This window comes from Balaenoptera musculus, chromosome 2, assembly GCF_009873245.2.
Source record: "Balaenoptera musculus isolate JJ_BM4_2016_0621 chromosome 2, mBalMus1.pri.v3, whole genome shotgun sequence".
NCBI classification, from domain to species: Eukaryota; Metazoa; Chordata; class Mammalia; order Artiodactyla; family Balaenopteridae; genus Balaenoptera; species Balaenoptera musculus.
The window spans coordinates 113,075,023-113,096,519 of NC_045786.1; the positions used below are offsets into that span (position 1 = coordinate 113,075,023).

The window sequence follows — 21,497 nt, forward strand, 5'->3', positions numbered from 1 at the left end:
AAGAGGGGTGATTAGGTGAAGCATTGGGGATTTTTTAGGATGGTGAAATAATCCTATATGGTATTGTAATTGTGGATACTTGACTCTATGCATTTATCAGTACTCATAGAACCTTATAGAACATAGAATGAACCGTAATATATGCAAATTAAAAAATTCAATTAGAAGGTCAGAGGATCCCAGGTTGGAACACAGAATGTGACAAAGTAACTGTATTACAATGTATGCAACAGCTTCACTGAAGAAGGTAGGGAAAACATACTCACTTGAAAATGAGAGGAATCTGTAAGACTTAAAGACTAAAGAAAATGTACGTAAACACTGTACTCTAGTTGATTAAGTCTTTTTCCCATGGGGGTATGGCTTAAGAGTTTTGATACTGGTATACATGTATATTGGAATTAAATAATTATGTAAGTGGATGGCCGATGGTGGGACCCAAGCTTCTTCTTGTTGGAGTGGGAATTTTTCAGATAAGCCCAGGGAGGAAGGTAGAATCATCCGTGTGGTAGTGGATTTGAGTTGGAGGCATCATCAGGAACTCATGTTTAGCTTAATATAGATACAGGCTTCCCTGGTGGCGCAGTGGTTGAGAATCTGCCTGCTAACGCAGGGACACGGGTTCGAGCCCTGGTCTGGGAAGATCCCACATGCCGCGGAGCAACTAGGCCCGTGAGCCACAACTACTGAGCCTGCGCGTCTGGAGCCTGTGCTCCGCAACAAGAGAGGCCGTGATAATGAGAGGCCTGTGCACCGTGATGAAGAGTGGCCCCCACTTGCCACAACTAGAGAAAGCCCTCGCACAGAAACGAAGACCCAACACAGCCAAAAATAAATAAATAAAAATTAAAAAAAAATAGATACAGATAGTTACATATATAAATATTTATAGACAGGAATATAGATGGATTAGTAAACACATTTATATTTCCTTGCTCATCAGCTGAGAGGGCTTAGAAGCAATGACACCCTAGTAGCAGCAAACACACCTAACACCCAGATGTTGGTTTTTTTAATACCATTTTCCAATTAAAAAAAAAAAAAAAAAAAGAAACAAGGCTCTTTGGAATACTGCCTGGTTCTAGGCCTGGAGCTGATTCTAGGTCTCATATACAAGATGAGCCTGGGGCTTCCCTGGTGGCGCAGTGGTCGAGAATCTGCCTGCTAACGCAGGGACACGGGTTCGAGCCCTGGTCTGGGAAGATCCCACATGCCGCGGAGCAACTGGGCCCGTGAGCCACAATTACTGAGCCTGCGCGTCTGGAGCCTGTGCTCTGCAACAAGAGAGGCCGCGATAGTGAGAGGCCCGCGCACCGCGATGAAGAGTGGCCCCCGCTTGTCGCAACTAGAGAAAGCCCTCACACAGAAACGAAGACCCAACGCAGCCAAAAATAAATAAATAAATAAATAAATAAATAAATAAATAAATAAATAAATAAATAAATAAATAAATAAATAAATAAATAAATAAAAAAGATGAGCCTGGAACATTTTGTAGTGACAGAAATAAGGAAATGCTACACACACACACATATACACACACACGCACAGATTATAGGAGTACATCAACTGAAAGAGCACCAAATGGTCAAAGTTGAGACAATGTGAACAACAAAATAAATAAAGGAGTATTTGATTATAACACAAAATATAAAATAAACATCCATGAGTCCATACTGATATAAATAATGACTGAATAAAAAATAAATGAGGGAGAAGAGACAAATCTCCCATGCAAAAAGAATTCCAAAGAATTTATGTAGATACCCAAGGAGACGGAGAATAACTCCCCACTTCTTAGGTGTGGTCTGCACGTAACGAGTTTCTTCCAAAGAGTACAGTATGGAAGGGGCAGGGGGAGTAACTTTACAGTGGAGAAAGGGGATTTTTTTTTGTAAACTCTATTGTACTCTTATTCATTTATTTATTTATTTGGCTGCTCAGGGTCTTAGTTGCGGCACGCGGGATCTTCATTGCGGCACGCGGGGTGTTTTTAATTGCGGCATGCGGGATCTTTTTTCTTATTTTTAGTCGCGGCATGCGGGATCTAGTTCCTGGACCAGGGATCAAACCCGGGCCCCCTGCATCGGGAGTGCAGAGTCTTAACCGCTGGACCACCAGGGAAGTCCCCAAAAGGGGAATATTTTAATATTTTTTTTCAGATAATTGTGGTCACTATGCTAAAACTAACCTAAACTAAAACTCAACGATTGGTGCTTTCTTAAAGATTAGTTGTAATGTGGATTATGAAAGCATATCGGTAAACTTTTTGTATTCTTTACATTAAAATCTTGTACTTTAAATGGATCTTTTACCCATGCATAATTTTGTAACATTATACATTTGCCATTTGGAAAATAATTGTTCACTGATATACAGATATTCCAAATGTTAATACATTTCATTAAACAATATAAGTATTTTAAAAAGCATATACATCAGAAAATCCTTTAAGTATTAAAAAGTTGTCATGATCACTATGGTGAATAAAAGTTTTCCAAATTCCTAATTATCATTTGGAAGCTTGAATTTTATCTTTGGTAACAAATACTGTCACTTGTTTTACTAAAAGTGACAGGCTCACTTTGTTTGATTTTTTGTGAAAATATTTGCCAAATAACCAAGTCTGAATAACTATAGTTTGTCAGCTCTTTCAAGTAAAAATGCCATTCCTTGAATCAAGTTGCTAGGTTAGCTCACAACTCAATTGCACAAGTGCTTTTCCTGAAGACCACCATTGTACTTCAGTATGTAGGTTTTGCCACAGAAAATATTAAAAAGATGTACTCACTGCTTGGGATCTCATAAAGAGTAATTTTTCCTGCTTCATCAAGGACATTCGTAAGTGAAAGTGGCAATGAAGAATACAATGAATATTAGTATGGTTTGGTACCACTGCCATCATGCTATTGTGCCAACCATTTTACCTATCATTGCTTTTGCATCATCGGTTCCAATGTCAATACATTTTGTAATTTCTTTCCGTTTAATTTCACAGATTATGATTGAATTTTTAGAGAAAACAGGTAACATTCACACACAAGTCAAGAAGCATTAGAAGAACTAGGAATGTAATCCACAACGCGATAAATATAATTAACACTGCTGTATGTTATGTGTGAAAGTTGAGTGTAAATTCTAAAGAGTTCTCATTGCAAGGAAAAATATATTTTTCTATTTCTTTAATTTTATACCTATATGAGATGATGGATGTTCCCTAAACTTATTGTGATCATCACTTCTTGTAAATGAAATCATTATGATGTATACCTTAAACATTTGCAGTGCTGTAAAGTATATCTCAATGAAACTGGAAGAAAAAAAAGAAGCACTGGAAGAAATTTTATGATTGGTTAAGGACAGAGAGCGCTGAAAATAATATACAGTGAGTATAGAACTTCTTGAGTGAAATATATTTTTCATGAGATTTGTTGATGCAAAGGCTGTTGACATTATTTATTAGCGTAAGGAAATAAATCGAATTCAAAGAGAAGGGAGTTAAGTAAACTATGTTGTATATCCTCTTTCTCATGCCCCATATTTAATCCATTATTAAGTTTTGTTGATTTTTATCTCCCACTATCTCAAATTTGTCCATTTCTTTTCTCCACACAGCCTCTACTCCTGTCCAAGCCACCACTATCTTACCTCAACATCTGATTGACTTATTCCTTTCCCTTGTTCCTATCCAGTCCATTTTCCAATAACCAGTGATCTGATCTTAAATTAATGTAATCTTACCGCTAGTCTAATCTTTTTTTTCTAAAGATCTGATCTTAAATTAATGTAATCTTACCACTAGTCTAATCGTATAATCCTGTCCTATAAACTTCCTAAGGGCAACCCACTGCATTTAGGATCAAAAAATAAATAAAAATCATATATCCTTACTGTAATCTACCAGGCCCTGTGAGATGTGGCCTTTCCCTAACTTACCAACCTCACCTCGTACCCCTTTCACCCTTAAATGCTGACTGTCCATAGTGATCTCTTAATTCCTCAAACATGAACATGAGAAAGCTCTTTTCTACATCAGGACTTTTACATATGCCGTTCCCTCAGTTTATAATATTCCCCCTTCCCTTCCTTCTAGATGGGCTAATTCCAACCTATCTCTCAGGTATTAGCTGAAATATTACTACTTTGGAGAGGTCTTACCTGACACCCACTCCCACAGGTCTCTGTGTTATACTCTCATAACACCAGCAGAGAGTGTACCTTAATTTGTATAGTTAACTTTTTAATATTTATCTCTTTACTTTTCTCTAAGCTCTGTGCAAGCAGAGGCTGTATCTGTTTTGTTCATCGATGAATCTCTTGAAACCACAGTACCTGACATATATACATTCAATAAATATTATAGTTAATATAGAAGTGAATATGAGAGGGGACTTTTGCAAGAATAGATAAGAAATTATGACGGGAGATTTAAAAATATTTCATTCACTGCTTCCATTTAAAAAACACACACATTTTAAAGAAAAGAAAATTAACTGTCTGTTGTAGTCAGAACTCTTTCAACCGAAAAGTAACGAATAACCAATCAAAACCGCTTCAATAAGAAGAGGAATTCAGGGACTTCCCTGGAGGTCCAGTGGTTAAGACTCCACAAAGAAAAGGAATTCATTGGTTCATGTAACTGAAAGTCTAAGGATTAACATTGAACACACGTGGATGCAGGTGCTTAAATAATGTCATCAGGAATCTTCTATTTTAGCTTTGCTTTTCCTTTCTGTTGGTTCCCATGCCTGCCTCCCTGTTTCCCCCAGTCATGTATGGAGGGAGAAATGGCCCTAGTAAAGCTAGGCTCATAGGCTTAATAGAACTTTTAATTTCAAAAGACGGAAACTTCTTCCTGATAGAGCCAATAAAAGTTCTGGCAATGCCCATCATGGCCTAGGTTGGTCCACATGTCCATCCCTGAACCAGGAGAATATAATATTCTGATTGGTCACCTGAACCATATGGGATGAATGGAGCAGAGGGGGCTCTCGAAGGGAAAATCAAGGAACTATTGCTTCAAAAAGGGGATAGATACTGAGGAGGCTAGAAGATACCCACTTTAACTATACAGAAAAATTATCTGAAGAGGAAAAATACACATTAAAAATAAAACTGCATATAAAATACTTGCCCTTGAGAAAAATCTTAAGAGAAAAGGAAAATTTCTCTACTAAAAAAAAAAAAATCAGATATTGACTACAGAAAAGCACATGATAATTTGAGCTATGAGATAGTGGAATAATAATAATAATAATAATAATAATAATATAAATATGCTAATAGGAATGTTATCAAATTTATAGTTGAACTAATCCAAGAACTAATTTCTGCAAATAGACAATTAATACAAGGTTGGGCCCTGTACCAGTCAACAGGCTATTTCAAGCACCTTTAGATGGTTTCATTCTTAAGCAATTGAAATCATGGTCTCATATCATTGATAATAAATTGGTCTCATTTAGTTGTCAATGTAGATCTCTGAAGACCTAGATTTAGTTTGAATGATTAAAATGTTTACGCTGATTTGAATATTAGCCATTAGTCGCTGCCTCTGGTCTCCTGCGTTTGTTTTTCAAGTTATCATCATCTGGCCTGGGTCAATCAGCAGCAAGGTTTGTGGATGTATAGCTGATGTCTCAGCTCCACCACGTGGTAGTGGTTGGAATTAAGTTTGCATCCCTTTAGGGGCAGGATCTGCTGATTAAAAACAAGTAAGCACAAGGAATATAATGAGTGTAAATCAGAGTAAAAAATGGGCGTATAGCTTCCTTCCTATATCTACTTTATTCCAGACAAAGATGACATTGAAAATTATATACACAGAAATTTTAATCTTTTCTTCCTGTCCCTTAGGATATACTCCCTGGATTCACATGCCCCACTTTGGAGACCACTGACCTAGAGAAATCCTCACACACATGCCCCAAAGGATAAATACATGAATATTCATTGAGGCAACTGTTTTTAATAATGAAAAAATTGGAAGCAACCTAACTGTCCATTAACAGGTAAGTGAGTAAAGTTTTTAATATTCATTCAATGGAATATATGTACTCAAGGGACTACCTTAGAGCAGGTTAAAATAACTGGATTAGAGCTACCTGTATCATAATAGATACATCTCAGAAACATTGCTGAGGGACTGGTGGTCCAGTGGTTAAGACTTCGCGCTCCCAACGCAGGGGGCCCAGATTCGACCCCTGGTCAGGGAACTAGATCCTGCATGCCGCAACTAAAGATCCCGTGTGCTGCAACTAAGACCCAGTGCAGCCAAATAAATAAATAAATACATATTAAAAAATTGTTGAGGAAAAAGGAAGTTGTAGCATGATATGTAGTGTATGAGACCACTTTAAAACATGTTACACAATCCTTTCTATTATTTATGGATACATAATATACAAAAATGGTACGTACACATGCATGGCAATCAAAAACACTGAAGTCAGAATAATGGTTACTCTGGAGAGGGAAGGAGAAAACTGGGACTGAAGAGGGGTCTGGAGCAAATGTGGTAAAATTCTAAGATTTGACAAAGCTTAGAGAGCAATACTGTGTTATATATATATAATATTCTGAATACCTTTCTATGTGTTTAAATTATCATGTAATATTAAAATATTTAATAAGACAGATTGAAAAAACATTACCCCAAAGAAGGTATGGGAGGAAAACTAGAAAGAAAAAGCCAGAATTATTTTATCTCTACTCTGTACCAGAGCAAACCAAGTAGGAAATGGAGTGGTATAGGATTATTTACATGAATACTGTAATGACCAAGGATTATGATAGGCATACCGTGGGAGAGAATGAACCAAGAGCTAAAATCTTCAAAAAATGAGGGGGAGTGAGTCTGGGCGGTATGTACATGACAGCCACAAGTAGAGATACTATGTGGTATATGCTGATGACAAACTGGGGTTTTTTTTGGGGGGAATGATCGTCTAGAAGGAACAAGGGGGACATGGAGCATACCTACTCCATGACAAGGCTCAGTGGGAGTAGGGGTGCAAAGGAAGCAGAGTCCTAGGGGAGAGCCATGTTCCCTTTAGAACAAGAAAGTTAAGGGAACATTTCAGAGAAGAAGGTGATGATATAGTAGATTTTGCTGATGACCGTCCATGAGTTTTAGAAGGCTTTCAATAAATGAGTGCGTATGAATGGATTAATGAAAAGTGAGATTTAAAATGTATCTAATGATTGTGTAAGCCCTACATGAAATGTAAAGTGCTACATAAATGGAAGGCATCATTCCTATCTATTAATATGCCTCGATTGAGGAAACTTCATTCTGTGTTCATGGTTTTCTTCACATTAATTTGTACTTTCTAAATTGACAATATTCTTTTCCAGCCTTATTCATTTATTTCCCACTTATGGTTCCTCTTACACTCCCTAGGCATCTTTTCTAAAATCTGTTTGGGGAGAGGAGAGAGAAATTATCCTTTTAAGCAAAACACCATCATGCAACTCTAATTGTATAATCTTCCATTATTTTGTCTGCCTTAAACATAAATATAATGATGACAGGAATTTTAGAGCTGGAAGATAACTTATTTTATTTATTTATTTATTTATTTATTTATTTATTTATTTATTTATGGCTGCATTGGGTCTTTGTTGCTGCACGCGGGCTTTCTTTAGTTGAGGCGAGCGGGGGTTACTCTTTGTTGCGGTGTGCAGGCTTCTCATTGTGGTGGCTCCTCTTGTTGTGGAGCACGGGCTCTAGGCGCGCCGTCTTCAGTAGTTGTGGCATGCGGGCTTCAGTAGTTGTGGCTTGCAGGCTCAGTAGTTGCGGCATGCAGGCCCTAGAGCAGGTGGGCTTCAGTAGTTGTGGCGTGTGGGCTCAGTAGTTGTGGCACACAGGCTTAGTTGCTCCATGGCATGTGGGATCTTCCAGGACCAAGGCTAGAACCTGTGTCCCCTGCATTGGCAGGCGGATTCTTAACCACTGCGCCACCAGGGAAACCCCAGAAGAGAACTTAAAGATAATGTTAATACAAACTTCTCATTTTACAACTGACCAGAGATTGTGTGATTTGCCAAATTGAATTGTCTGATTACTAGCAGAACCAGGGCTAGAATCTATGCCTCCTCTCCAACTTCCTCCTGTTTTTCTTTAAACAGCAGAAACAGAGAAAGCACCTGTTACAGGGGCACTGTATACTGGTAGTTGAGTGCAGGCTCTGATGTCAGACTACTCAAATTCAAATCTTAAATCTGCTATTTATTAGCTGTGTGGCCTTGGCCAAGTAACCTAACTGCTCTGAGCTTCAGTTTCCACATCTACAAAATGGAAGGCATAATTATATCTACTTCATAGAGTTGTTACAAGGATTAAATGAATTAATGTACTTAAAGCATGTAACAGTGCTTGGCACATAAAGTGACCAGAAATCTAAGCGACTGTTACTATTTAGCACATACTCTGCTAGCTGCTGATATAACAGAGATTAACAGAGGCCAGGGATTTTACCCACAGCTGTTTTTGTTTGGTCTGGAGTTTAATAAACCAAACCAAACCAAAACAACAGCAAAAAAAAAAAATGCACTTGAGATAATGTTTACAAATCTGGTTATTTCACAGAGATCTAAATTTCCAGTTTCTCTTGAAAACTGGAAGGTCTGACATCTAGGCCAGAATTCTGATGTAGCAACGATTGGCTGGAGCTAAAAGCAGCTGCCCCGCTTTAGTCCACACCACTCACATAATGTACGTGCATGTACTCACATGCTTGCCTCTGAAATTGCATCCCAGACTAAGACAGTCCCTGTTCTCAAGGAATTCACAATCCAATAGGTGAGATGCATCTGCTAAACAATTCACAATACAGTGTGACAGAAACAAGTACAAAGTTGCAAAGTAGAAAGTATAGTAGCAGCCTGAAGGAACAGGAGTGTGTACTGAATGGTGGAGGTGCTGCTGGTGATGAATGTTGTCAAGAAAGTGGCTTTGAAAAAAAGGAGTGGAAGAGGGTTGCAGAGAGAATAGGATATGCAAAAACATTGAAATGGGAAACAATTTGTGTGTTTATCAATTGAGGAGTGCAGTTTTGGAGACTACAGTAAGAAGAGTAAGCTGACAAGTAGGCTGATACTAGATAATAAAAGCCCCATAATTTGGATTTAAGCCAAGAGATGGATAGCCCTTGAAATGTTTTCTGTCATTAAATTCCAAATCTAACTTTAATGCATTTATGCTTGGATACTCTTACCATTCTCTGTCAAATGTCTTTGGGCCTTGTGTTTGAGAAATGCTGTACAACCCACAATATTCTATGAAATCTCTTTCAATAGCAAATTGCCACTTCAGGAAGAAGCCCTGTCTTTATAATTGATAAAATACCGTTTTTAGGTTTGTCTGTAAGTAAAGTTTCCTCATCTGTAAAATGGGTATAATAATAGCACCTACCTCAGGGCTATTAAATTGAGAATTTAACTCAATATAACTTATTTAAAGAACTTACCAGGGTACCTGATATAGAGTAAAAGTGGTCAATTAGTATGTTATTATGATTATATTTAATGAGTTTTCCTTGTCTACCATCCCTACCATTGAGAAAATATAACATTTCATTAAGTCAAATATGTATTTTTCTTTGAAAACTGAAGTTAAGATTGGTCGCATTTTCAGGCTGCAAATGATAAAAAATAATGCAAAAACATACTAGAGAAAAGTGTCAAGATAAAACTTCCTTTCCTTCCATATTATGGATTGCAAAAGTTTCAAGAACAATTTAAAGACTTTTGTGCAACATAGAAAGTGCAAGTTGCCTGCAGAAATTAATTAAATAATAGTTTATTAGTGGTAATAAAAGTGCTTAGGTAAAGAGACATTCTCCAGTTCCCGTATCCTCAAAGAGGAGGAAAAAACCTCAGGCAAAAGACCTTTTCGTCTGACAGAAACATCTTGGATGGCCTGGGAGCTCAGACAATTACTTGGCGGGAAAAGAATAAATACAGACCAAATTCTCACAATCTGTTTCTGTTTAGTTTATAAACTGCGATCGACTCTGGCAGCTTTCGTGCCTTGTGGGACTTGAAGTCCAGAGGGGAGAAGTGATCAGGACTGTTGAAGCTTGGAAGCCGGCGGCCCCTGCAGGTCTGAGCAGTAAGGACTACAACTCCCGACACACACCGCGAGGCCGCGCCGTAATTACCGGCAACCAACCGGATCCGAGCAGGACAAGCCCCAGCCCCAGGCTCGGAGGACTGCCTCCACCAATGGCAGAGCTCCCACCGCAAAGCCTGTGGGTTAGGTTGTGAGGCTCCGGCGGGGGCGGGGAGGAGCCGAGGGGGTTCAGAAAAAGCTCGGCCGCCGGGTGGGTCGGGGCGTTCGGCGCGCCCTTCACTGAAGCGGCGGTGGCCGGGCTGGGCGCCGGGAGTGGGAAGCGACGGCGCGGCTGGAAAATGCCAGTCCATTCCCGAGGGGATAAGAAGGAGACGAACCATCACGATGAGATGGAGGTGGACTACGCCGAAAACGAGGGGAGCAGCTCCGAGGACGAGGACACCGAGAGCTCGTCGGTCTCCGAGGATGGAGATAGCTCAGGTACGCGACCCAGCGGGCTGGGACCCCGAGTCCTCGCGCCAGGCTAGCGACAGGCCGCTCTCCACACGCCGGGCAGCTGCGTCCTGCTGGGAGAGCGGGGAGGGGAGAGAGGGAAGGGGCGGAGACTGGCTCCCAGCTCTTCGTGGCACCCGGACTGTTCGCTGGGCGCTGCCCGGCTCCTGGCGGGTCCCGGTTGGCGGGGCGGGGCGGGGCAGGGCGCGGGCCTGGACTCGCCCAGCTCCCGTACGCTGCGCGGTCCTGCTCGCGGTCCGCCCCGCCCTTGGGACCTCCGGGTAGTGCCCGGGGCTATCCGGAGCGAGGAATGTGCCGCATCTTGTCTGGGAGACCCTGCAAATGCCTCCTCTCCCCAGACCACCGACTTCTTATTTTGCACCTTTGCAACCGTTACTTGTCAACGTGGGTGGGTTGTCGGAGCCGAGGGTAGATTTGTATTGGCTCTTGGCTGGTTTAGAATTTATTAATCTCAGCTTCCAAGTCAGCGTGTCAGTCAGCACTTGATATTAGTGCTCTTTCGAGGGGCTGACGTGGGAGCTGGACCGTTTACAGCATCTCTCTGCACTTGTCAAGACTAAGAAGAGCCTAACATCAGGGGTGGTTGGGGATCTTCATATGCTTATAAATTGGCTGATTTTTGGCAACTTTGAAATTCTCCAAATCCTTTCTTTCCTGCAATCTTTTCTAACTTTGGGCTATTTTAGGTTTGTTTTTTGTTTTTTCGGGTTTTTGGGGGGGGGGAGGTGGGGTGAGGTAGAGGAGGGCAGGTTAACACCACAAGTGAATTTTGGCAAACTTTTAGTAATGGTTATTTTGAAAAAAATGGAATTTGTGATTACCTGGATTCTTTTCCTTTTATCCATATGATGAAGATGAGACATATTTCTTTGTCTTGTCTTGATTTTGGCCATGTGAAGCAAGGATTGATGACAGGTTGATGACAGTCTGTCAGCACCCTGACACCCTCTTTTCAGGTTTCCCTTTCAAAGGAAACCTCCATGGAAGTATGTAATTTCAGTCAAAAAATCAGCCACCCCAAAATAATTATTTCTGAGTGACTTCCTTGTGCAGTACTGGGTTCTACTCATTGTGAGCTATAAATAGTTATAATCTAACTGCAGTTAAAGAGCTGTCATAGGTCACCACTTGATTAAATTGCCGAACAAATGTTTAACTATAAACAATACTGTAGGAATTGAGCAGAGGAAATCTTTTCAGTATAGGGTGGTCAGCAAAGGCTAGATGAAGAAGGTGGGGTTAACTAAATTACCTCGAAGAATGGGTAGAATTTGGATTGGAGTGGTAATGTTCAGGTGTTTGTATAGAACAGCGGTCCCCAACCTTTTTGGAACCAGGGACTAGTTTCGTGGAAGATAATTTTTCCACGGACCGGGGAGGGGGGGATGGTTTAGGGATGATTCAAGCGCATTACATTTATTGTGCACTTTATTTCTATTATTATTACATTGTAATATATAATGAAATAATTATGCAACTCACCATAATGCAGAGTCACTGGGAGCCCTGAGCTTGTTTTCCTGCAACTAGATGGTCCCATCTGGGGGTGATGGGAGACAGTGACACCAGAAGTGTGTTGCTTATGTCCAGTCTACTCCGTGATCTCGTTTTGGCTTCTGTCACTGCAGAAAACCCTGCTTCATGAAGATAGGATGTTGGAAATGGAAACAGGCTTTTCAGTGCTTTTGTGGCAATTTCAGGATATTCCGCCTTGACTTTAATCCAGACCGTATGGAGATTTGAAGTTGTCTCAAACATACTTTTAAGGCCACCGTCATTTGCGATCTCAAGCAGTTGATCCTCTTCTAGCATGGACAAAGTCGATTTCACCTGGCTTATTCACAAATGGGTCGCGGATCCATTTCTTCCCAGTTTGGGGGTCTTTTGTGGTTGGGAAGTAATGCTCAACTCTTTAGAAAGCTGAGATAGGTGATCATGCACCAGCTGGGAGAAAGAAGGCCCTGGTTCAGTCTCTTTCAAAATCTCTGCTAATGTTTGAAACATGTCAGAAATCCCATTGTTCACTCGTCGCCCCCATAATTCCAGTTTGGCTCTGAATGCAGCCACTTTATCTGCCGACTTGAACACAGTTGTCGTTCTCCCCTAAAGTGACAGATTGAGTTTGTTGAGCAGGTTGAATATGTCACACAAGTAAGTAAGTTTTGCGACTCATTCTGTGTCACTGAAATGTGCTGCCATTGGTGAATGTTTTTCTAAAAGAAATCTCTGGAGCGGCTCTCATAACTCAAAAACTCTGGCCAGTGATCTACCTTTAGAAAGCCATCTCACTTCTGTGTATAAGAGAAGACGTGTGTCCATCTCCTCACAGAGCTGAGTGAACAGACATGAGTTAAGGACATGTACTTTAATGTGGTTGATAATTTTAATCATATCCTGAAAAATGTTGTTTAGTTCAGGTGACATTTTTTGGCTAGCCAGCATTTCTCTATGGATGACACAGTGCGTAGACTCACATTCAAAAGCAACCTCTTTGACCCGAGTGGTGAAACCAGAAAGCCGTCCAGTCATGGCAGCCGCTCCGTCCATGCGTATACTGACACAAAATGACCAGTTCAGTTTTCCTGTTATGTAATCATTCAAAGACTTGAATAGTGCTGCAGCTGTGGTGTTGGTTGGCAACAAAAGTGCACATAACATACCCTCATGCACATCCTCCTGAAAAATATATCGCACAAAAACAAGCATTGTTGCCCTGTTGTCAATATTGGTAGATTCATCAACCTGGATTGTGTACCACGGTGACTCATTAATCCTCTCTAACAATTGTGCCTTGATATCCTGTGCTATTTCATCAATTCATCTAGTTACGGTGCTAGCCGGAAGAGGAACACATGCCACCTTTTGAACTGCATCCTCTCCTAAAAGTTCACGACAAACGTCCTTAGCAGCAGGCAAGATCAACTCTTCACCAATAGTAAAAGGCTTCTTAGCTTTAGCAATGCGTTTAGCCACTAAGAATGATGCTCTCAGTGCAGGCACATTTGATGAAGTGATGGCCTTCAGTAATTGCTTCTGTTCTTTGTGTTTACGTTTTTTTCTTTTGAAAAACTCCAAAGGCTTGTCTTTTAATGCAGGGTGCTTGGTGTCCATGTGGCGAAGCAGTTTTGAAGGTTTTATGGCTTCGTTGGATAGCCGGTCGCCACATATTATACAAAGTGGGCTTGGAAAATGTAAATCATCTGTTGCAACAAACCTGTAATTTAAGTAGAACTCTTGGTATTTTTTTTAAACCCAGCTTTCTTTTTGTTGGTAGTCTTAGAGTCTTCTGCTGTCTCATCATTGGGTCTTTCCCCCTTTTCAAAGAAGCTCTCCAGCGATATTTGTTTTTACTCACTTTGGCTAAGGTTAGCTTGTGGGCATACCAAAACTGTGACTGAGACAAGTGCACAGTGCGGGAAAGAGGCACGGACGGAAGTGGTAAATAAAATAATGGGTGGGCCATGCGCGGACTAAAATAAGTGTTGGATTCTGACTTAAAGCCTGCCACAAGATGCAGCTGTACAATTGAAGTACATCAACTCACTTGCCACTATAAAGCCTGCCATCAGATGCAGCTTAATTGTCACTTGCCACTCACTGATAGGGTTTTTTAAAAAGATTTTTAAAATTTTACTTATTTTTTGGCTGTGTTGGGTCTTCGTTGCTGCACGCAGGCTTTCTCTAGTTGCGGCAAGTGGGGGCTATTCTTCATTGCAGTGCACGGGCTTCTTATTGCGGTGGCTTCTCTTGTTGCTGAGCACGGGCTCCAGGCGTGCAGGCTTCAGTAGTTGCAGCACTCAGGCTCAGTAGTTGTGGCATGCGGGCCCTAGAGCATGCGGGCTTCAGTAGTTGTGGCGTGCAGGCTCAGTAGTTGTGGCGCATGGGCTTAGTTGCTCTGCAGCATGTGGGATCTTCCTGGACCAGGGATAGAATCCATGTCCCCTGCATTTACAGGTGGGTTCTTAACCACTGTGCCACCAGGGAAGTCCCACTGACAGGGTTTTGATATGAGTCTGCAAGCAATTGATTTATTATGGTCTCTGTGCAAACTTATCTGCTAATGATAATCCGTATTTGCAGCTGCTCCCCAGCGCTAGCATCACCGCCTCAGCTCCACCTCAGACCATCAGGCATTAGATTCTCATAAGGAGCACACAACCTAGATCCCTCGCATGTGCAGTTCACAGTAGGGTTTGTGGTCCTATGAGAATCTAATGCTGCTGCTGATCTGACAGGAGGTGGAGCTCAGGCGGTAATGCGAGTGATGGGGAGGGGTTGTAAATACAGACGAAGTTTTGCTTGCTCACCGCTCACCTCCTGCTGTGGGGACCGGTTCCTAATGTGGTACCAGTCTATGGCCCGGGGGTTGGGGACCCCTGCTATAGAAGGAGGAATATAAGAAAAAGTGCAAAGGCCAGAGCTTAAGGCTTATTCAAAAAAGTGAGAAAACCAGTTTGGTTGGGAGAAGGATTTGAGCTAGAAAAGGAAAAGATATAGATGTGAAAGATTTCAAAAAAAGCAGAAAGTGGGATTGATGACTACAAGTTTAAGAGTCAAGGTAAGAAGAAAAACCCAGATACAAGGAGAATGGTGGTAGCATGAACAGAAATAGAAAAGTAAAAGATTTGAGATGAAGGTGGAAGATAGAGTATTACAGACATGTTGTTTTTGAGGTCCTGATGGTATATTTAAGTCAGAGTGCCCAACTGACAGGTGGAAATGTGGCGTTGGGACCTGCTTGGTATGGGAAGCATAATTTGGAAGTCATCTGCCTAGTCATGAAAATAGATGAGATTTCAAAAGTGAGGAATACAGAGAAAGAACGTCTATACTATATGTGAATACATTTCCTAGATCTGTAAAACATTTTATCTTCAAGTGTTCTTTGTTTTTTTTTTTTTTAATTTTAATTTTTATGGGAGCTAGGATCTCACAAAATGACATCTATTTACTAAAATTCTGCCTCTCTAATTTTTATGTTGACCCTTGTGATTTTTCACTGTTTTTCATTCTATCCCAGAAAGTAATGAACAACTTAATTTGTGAAAAATGTAATAATAATTTGAACTACAAGTCAAATTTTTTAAGTGCAAAGAAATTATTTAAATCAATTTTGCAGTTTTGCATGTTGTGAAAGCATTTCTTTTCTACCATATGTCTTGCATGTTAAACTTCCACAGTTTTATTCTTCTCCAGCCTTGGTACTGGGCCAGTCCTAAGGCTACAGAAAAACTATCCAGAGATATTGGGGAGTGAGTCATCTTGAGGGACCACGTTTTAAATAGGCAAGGAATAAGCTATTAGGAGCCAGAAATAATTTTAATCTGTTTCAGAAAAGTTAAAAAAAAATTGTATGCTTCCTCACTATTCAAAGATAACTGAATATAATTTAACTCTTTCTCATAGTTTGACCTTTATTTGATGATGATCAATATGCACATCATTTTGAGCTTCAGTTATTCTGATGTTGTCAACTGTATGTGATGTAAAAATAGAAGATATGAAATATAGGACAGAGCTGGTAACTAACAGTTGCTTTCCTTGAAAAGTTTGCTTGTTTTTCTCATTTTCCTCTTTCTCACTGACTGACAGTAATTTGGGGAGAGGGATCAATGGGAATATAAGAGTAGGAGACGAAGATATTCTGTGGTAAACATAATGAGATTAGTCTTCTTTTTTATTTGACTGGCAAATCATCTATGTGAACAGTGCTGAAAGAAGAATTCCGTAAGTGTTTTTGAGCAATATTAACCTTTAAAGGACATAAACATCTTGGTGCTTAAGTTTTCATGATTTGGTGGAAAACAGACCAAAAGTGGGTTAATTACTTCATAGTCACAGTTTAATGTCAGCCCTTTAAAATGATTTAAAAATGAATAAAAATAAGAAGGTCTAGAGACTGTTATAGTTTTAATTCATCTGTATTTTAGGTTAAAATCTAAAGTGGAAATTATTTTTGGTAAATATGTATTTTAAGGCTGAATATAGGCCTTGCATATCTAACTTCATATTTCAGTTTTTTCTTTTTTTTTTTTACCATTTGAGTTAACATTCAGATATATTTGGAACATAAAATTAATTTTATCTTTGATATTTGCCTTTTACTAACAGAAATGGATGATGAAGACTGTGAAAGAAGAAGAATGGAATGTTTAGATGAAATGTCCAATCTTGAGAAACAGTTTACCGATCTCAAGGATCAGTAAGTAGTGACTTCAGAAGGTCATTGTCACCGAATCTCAACCTTGTCACGTGTACACTAGCATGAGAGAAATTATATTCACTCTAGACTATTTTCCTTTTCGTATTTTATGGGACCGACTGATCTGAAAAAGGCTTCGACTGTTGTTTGCCTGCTGAAGACCTCATTAACTAATCAAGGGTTTTGAGGCTGTTTTTTGGGGGGATATAATAAGATTTTTATGTGGGGTTGGTAATGAAAATGTTTTCCTGGGTTGTTGCACCCTTGATTCTAATCTGCTTCATTCATTCCTTTGTTAAATAATTGGATAAAGATAGCATTTTAAAATTGTGAGAATAAGAGAGATATTTCCCAAAGATGGCATAGTGATTTTTGTTTATATCTTAACATTGGGTAATATATACATTATGTGTTTTCACATGCATTATTTAGTTTGCGTCTCTGTAAGGTTGGGAGATAGTCTTATCTCTAATTTACACGTGAGAAGATTGATGCTCAGAGAGGTTAAGTGATTTGTTCATAGTTCTTTAGAAAGTGATAAATTAAGCCAGGCTTTCTGCCTCCTAGTGCAGAAAGTGCTATGGTGTCCCTTCCACTAAGGCACATTACTTTGGAGGAACTGTAGTGGAATAGAAAGAGCATAGGCTCTGAATCCAGGCTTTCTTGACAGATTTCAAAGGTATAATAAGAGATTCTTTATTATCTACTGTAAAGATTGAATGAGCAGTATGTAAAATTCTCAGCCATTTGCCTGGCATGTAGTGTGTGTTTATTAGATACTATTTTTTTCCCCCTCCTTATAATGCCAGAACTCTTATGTAAAGTTGGTAACGCAAGAATGGGCCCCAGTGATTTGAGAGAACAGAATAGATGCAGATGCGGATTAAAAAAAATCTTAAAGGTGAGCTTTCAGTTTGGAACTTGCTGGCAAGGTTATGGGACATGCTACATTTTAGGAATTGTAAATGGAAGTGAGAAACTTCTGAGACTATAGACACCTTAACTTATTCAGAAGCTGGCTCTTCAGTTTATGAATCCTTCGTGATTTTGCTGCTTATTCCTTTTCTCCTGCTTCTTCCCTAGAGAGGCCCAAAGAAGAGATGAAAGCCCATTTAATATCTGGAATTGCCAGACTTAAATAAGACAGATTTGGTTACCATATGAATCCTGCTGGATTTATGCCATTTCTGGTCTTAACTTTCATTGGTATTAGAGATGAATATATAGATAACGTTCCATGCTAGTGCAACAAATTAATATAAGCAATCCAAAATAATCCAAGGTTTAAAATTTTGGCTTTAAAAAACATGATATTTTCTTATTCTAAAGATTTATATTATTAATTTGAAATTAAAATAGTTTGGATCCCCAGGAATCTATTATTTGGGCAACATGGAGAGTTCATTCAGTTCATTTGGGATCATTCTGGAAAAGAGGAAGCAAATTTGTATTTTTGTATTTTAGCACAAGTAATCCGTGAATGAATAATTCTTAAACAATTATTTAAGATATACCTATTGAGCTTTTAAAGTGCCTTTTATGGTTATCCAAGAAATGAAAATTGTTGTAAAGCTCTAGTATAATATATTACGTAGGAGAACTTTGCGTCTAGTGAGTAATTTTGTCTAATCTTGTTCACCTTGGGGCAGGCAATTGTCTTGATTTTTACTTTCTCATGGCTCACTATGACCACCAGCCAGTTCCCCCTACCAGCTTTATTCATTTCTGAAAGTGTTAAAAGTAGACCCATTACCACTATTTAATAGGATTCTTTCTCAAGGAATTGGAATCTAGAAATATGTTTTAGAAAAGAAAAATCTTGGCACCAGGTTTATAATTATTTTTTTGTCTTGCCCCATTGCTTGTTTTTTATTTTTATCTTGTCATACTGTGTATCTCTGTAAGCTGTCTCAAATCCTCTTTGGAAGAGGTGGGTAATATAATAAAAATAATAGTAATAGTAATAAGTATCCTGCTTTGCCTGTTCTGCTACTACAGGGCACAGTAGCAGTCCTTTCCTAAGGTAGAAAATCCACAATTTGCAGTTTGTAAAGTGGTGGAAGGTGAGTTCTTCCACCTCCTTAAAAAGATAGAGGAACTTGTGCCATCCAAGTTTCCATTCATTTCAGTGTTCAACATCCAACAAACATTAATTGAGCTTCTATTCTGTGAATAGTATTGTGGTTGCTGCTGAGGGACTCATGATCCTTGCCTTTGATGAGTTTATACTTGGATTCCAAGGCTGTAGAAATTATACTGATTTTGAGGAATCTATTCTTTTAAAAGTGAGCTAATGGAATATTGTTAATTCACATATCCTCTTCATTCAAGATGTTCACCTATTCAGGATACCTTATCAATATTTTGTATGAGTTTGATGTTTTTCAGGGACAGTCATCTTTTTTATCAGATTTTTAGCATTTTGCCTAAAGTTGTATTTATAAGTTCAAAAACTATAAGTATCATGTTATACTTTTCTGACTTTACACGTTGTATGTTGAATTTTAGAAAAATTTAACCCAGATGTGATAATGTATTATTTTGACAGTTAATTCAGATAATTTTTCCCTTTTTGTTTAAAAAAAAGAATAGTTATTGTATTAACACTCAAATTTGCTTTATTCCTTTAGAATCATTGTATAAATCTCTATGCTAATTATAATGACCAATAATAGACAATTAATATTAGTTGCCTTAATTGTATTAGTTTATATTTTCAAGAGGAAAGAGTGGAATTTTATATGAAAGCCAGGTAGCATCATGTTTTCAATAGCCAACTGCTATTTATACTAACACCTACAAGCATAAGCAGTGGTTTCTTTTGGAAGTTACTAGATGCCATCCTTGTGATGTATATGACATATTCTTCACCTATGATGAGTAATAAACGGCCAAAAAAATTTTACAAAATAATCTTAAATTGTTTGTCTGCTTTGAAATTTTAGGATATCCTTGAAATGCCACAAAACCAGGGTTAGAAGTGCCTTTCATAAAGAACGACAATTTAAACATTTTCCTGTTAAAAAAGAGTTAGTTCTGTCCTGCAGGATTATTGCTAAAAATAAACATTGAGTTGTCTCACATACTGTCTTTGATAATCAAGCTAAAGGTATTGGGATGACAGCTGGTAAATTAGGAGTATTTGTATGTGGACTCATAAATGGAGCAACAGGGATTCCTTGCCCCACTTTTCACTTCCCCATCTGTTGAGCAACTCATATTGTTATAGCTTCTTCATTTGCAGTCTAGAAGAACTGAGTATGCCAGATCACAAGTTCTCTAGCCATTGGTTTTACCTTCATCACTCTACTTCCTCTTTGTTCTTTTAAAAATCAAGTAGGCTGGGTATTGTAATACTGACTGCTTTTCAGGAAACTTGGAGAGGAGACAGGGAATTATTTATTTTTGACAGCTAGTAATGCCTGTATCTAAATTATTCAAAATGATTTTTTTTTAAACTCAGTGTCTCTTAGAATTGATTTATTCTGCAGTTAAAACAAAAACATCTAGAGTGACCAAAAGTGGTTATTTCAGTTGTATTTTTTGTATTGTAAGTTAACCATTAAAGAGTGATATATCTAAAAAATAGAAAGACATTTCTTTGTGATTATGTGCATAAAGTCAAGTAATGTAACTGCGTTCTTCACTTGAGATCAAGGCAAAAATACATTTGGTAGGCTATTAGAATATGAATGATATTAAGAAGAGAATGTATAGAAATGGTAAATTGTTAGCCTTTGTTGGGCTTTTAAAATTAATATCTTAATTTTTGCTTTGTTAAGACTTTATAAAGAACGATTAAGTCAGGTGGATGCAAAACTACAAGAAGTCATAGCTGGAAAAGCACCAGAATATTTGGAACCACTGGCAACTTTACAAGAAAATATGCAAATTCGTACAAAGGTAGCAGGTAGGAAAGTGAAACATCTTTTCCATATAGTAGAATATGAACTCTTCAATAGACTTAAAAGGTGTTTATCAAGTGAGCGGTTGTTGTTAATGGAAGTACAACTGTATTTACATTGACCAGAGTATTTCACTGTCAGTCAGCCCACAGTTATTTATTAAATGCCTCATGCTTTTCTCTGCTACTGTAGGGGCTTGAAAAAAGAAAAAAAACCCTCAAATTGCTAACAGTGTTGTTGAGAGGGTACTTCCACATGTGAAACAATTAGAAACAATGATACTTTCCTTAAGAGATACTGTTACTATCGCAGTTTAATTTCCTATTAAGGTTCAATTTAAGTCCTCTTAGTATTTTTCATCTGTAAGAGTGATAAGGATTTTTTATTTGTAAAAACATTTTTTAAATGTTTGATCAGGATGTTAAAGAACAGGGAATTAGCCTTCAAACTTACAATTTAGTCATGAGTTTTTTATTTTGATAAGTTTGATGACTCATTTGTGGCTATGAATAAATGAAGATGTACTATATTTGTGTGGTTCAATTTCAGTCTTCTGTTTGTAACTGGGATCTGGCCTCAGAATTGTGTCCTACCATGCATAACAAGGGGTATATCTATTTGAAGGTCACTTAATGAATTTTCATAGTCAAACTAAAAACTGAAATTTAATTACTGGAGATGCTGATTGTTTTCTTTTTGAGGGACACTAATTGATCCTCATGTACCTGTTATATAATACCTAAGGCATTGTTGATAATAGGTTCTTTTTGTACTAAATCCACCTTAAACCAAATTTTATTCT

At 38.6% G+C, this 21,497-nt stretch overlaps 1 protein-coding gene across 2 annotated transcripts in view; it reads left to right on the forward strand.

The window, feature by feature from the left end:
- The first annotated feature begins 9,865 nt into the window (after positions 1-9,865).
- Positions 9,866-21,497, forward strand: part of BRMS1L (BRMS1 like transcriptional repressor) — a 39,434-nt gene continuing 27,802 nt past the window's right edge. Inside the window, exons 1-3 of one of the 2 annotated variants that reach the window (XM_036844222.1) lie at positions 9,866-10,555; positions 16,700-16,790; positions 20,573-20,700. In XM_036844222.1, the coding sequence (XP_036700117.1) occupies positions 10,414-10,555; positions 16,700-16,790; positions 20,573-20,700 (361 nt within the window). In that variant the 5' untranslated portion in view covers positions 9,866-10,413. The remainder of the gene's footprint in view (positions 10,556-16,699; positions 16,791-20,572; positions 20,701-21,497) is intronic. The other variant, XM_036844223.1, reaches the window with a different exon arrangement.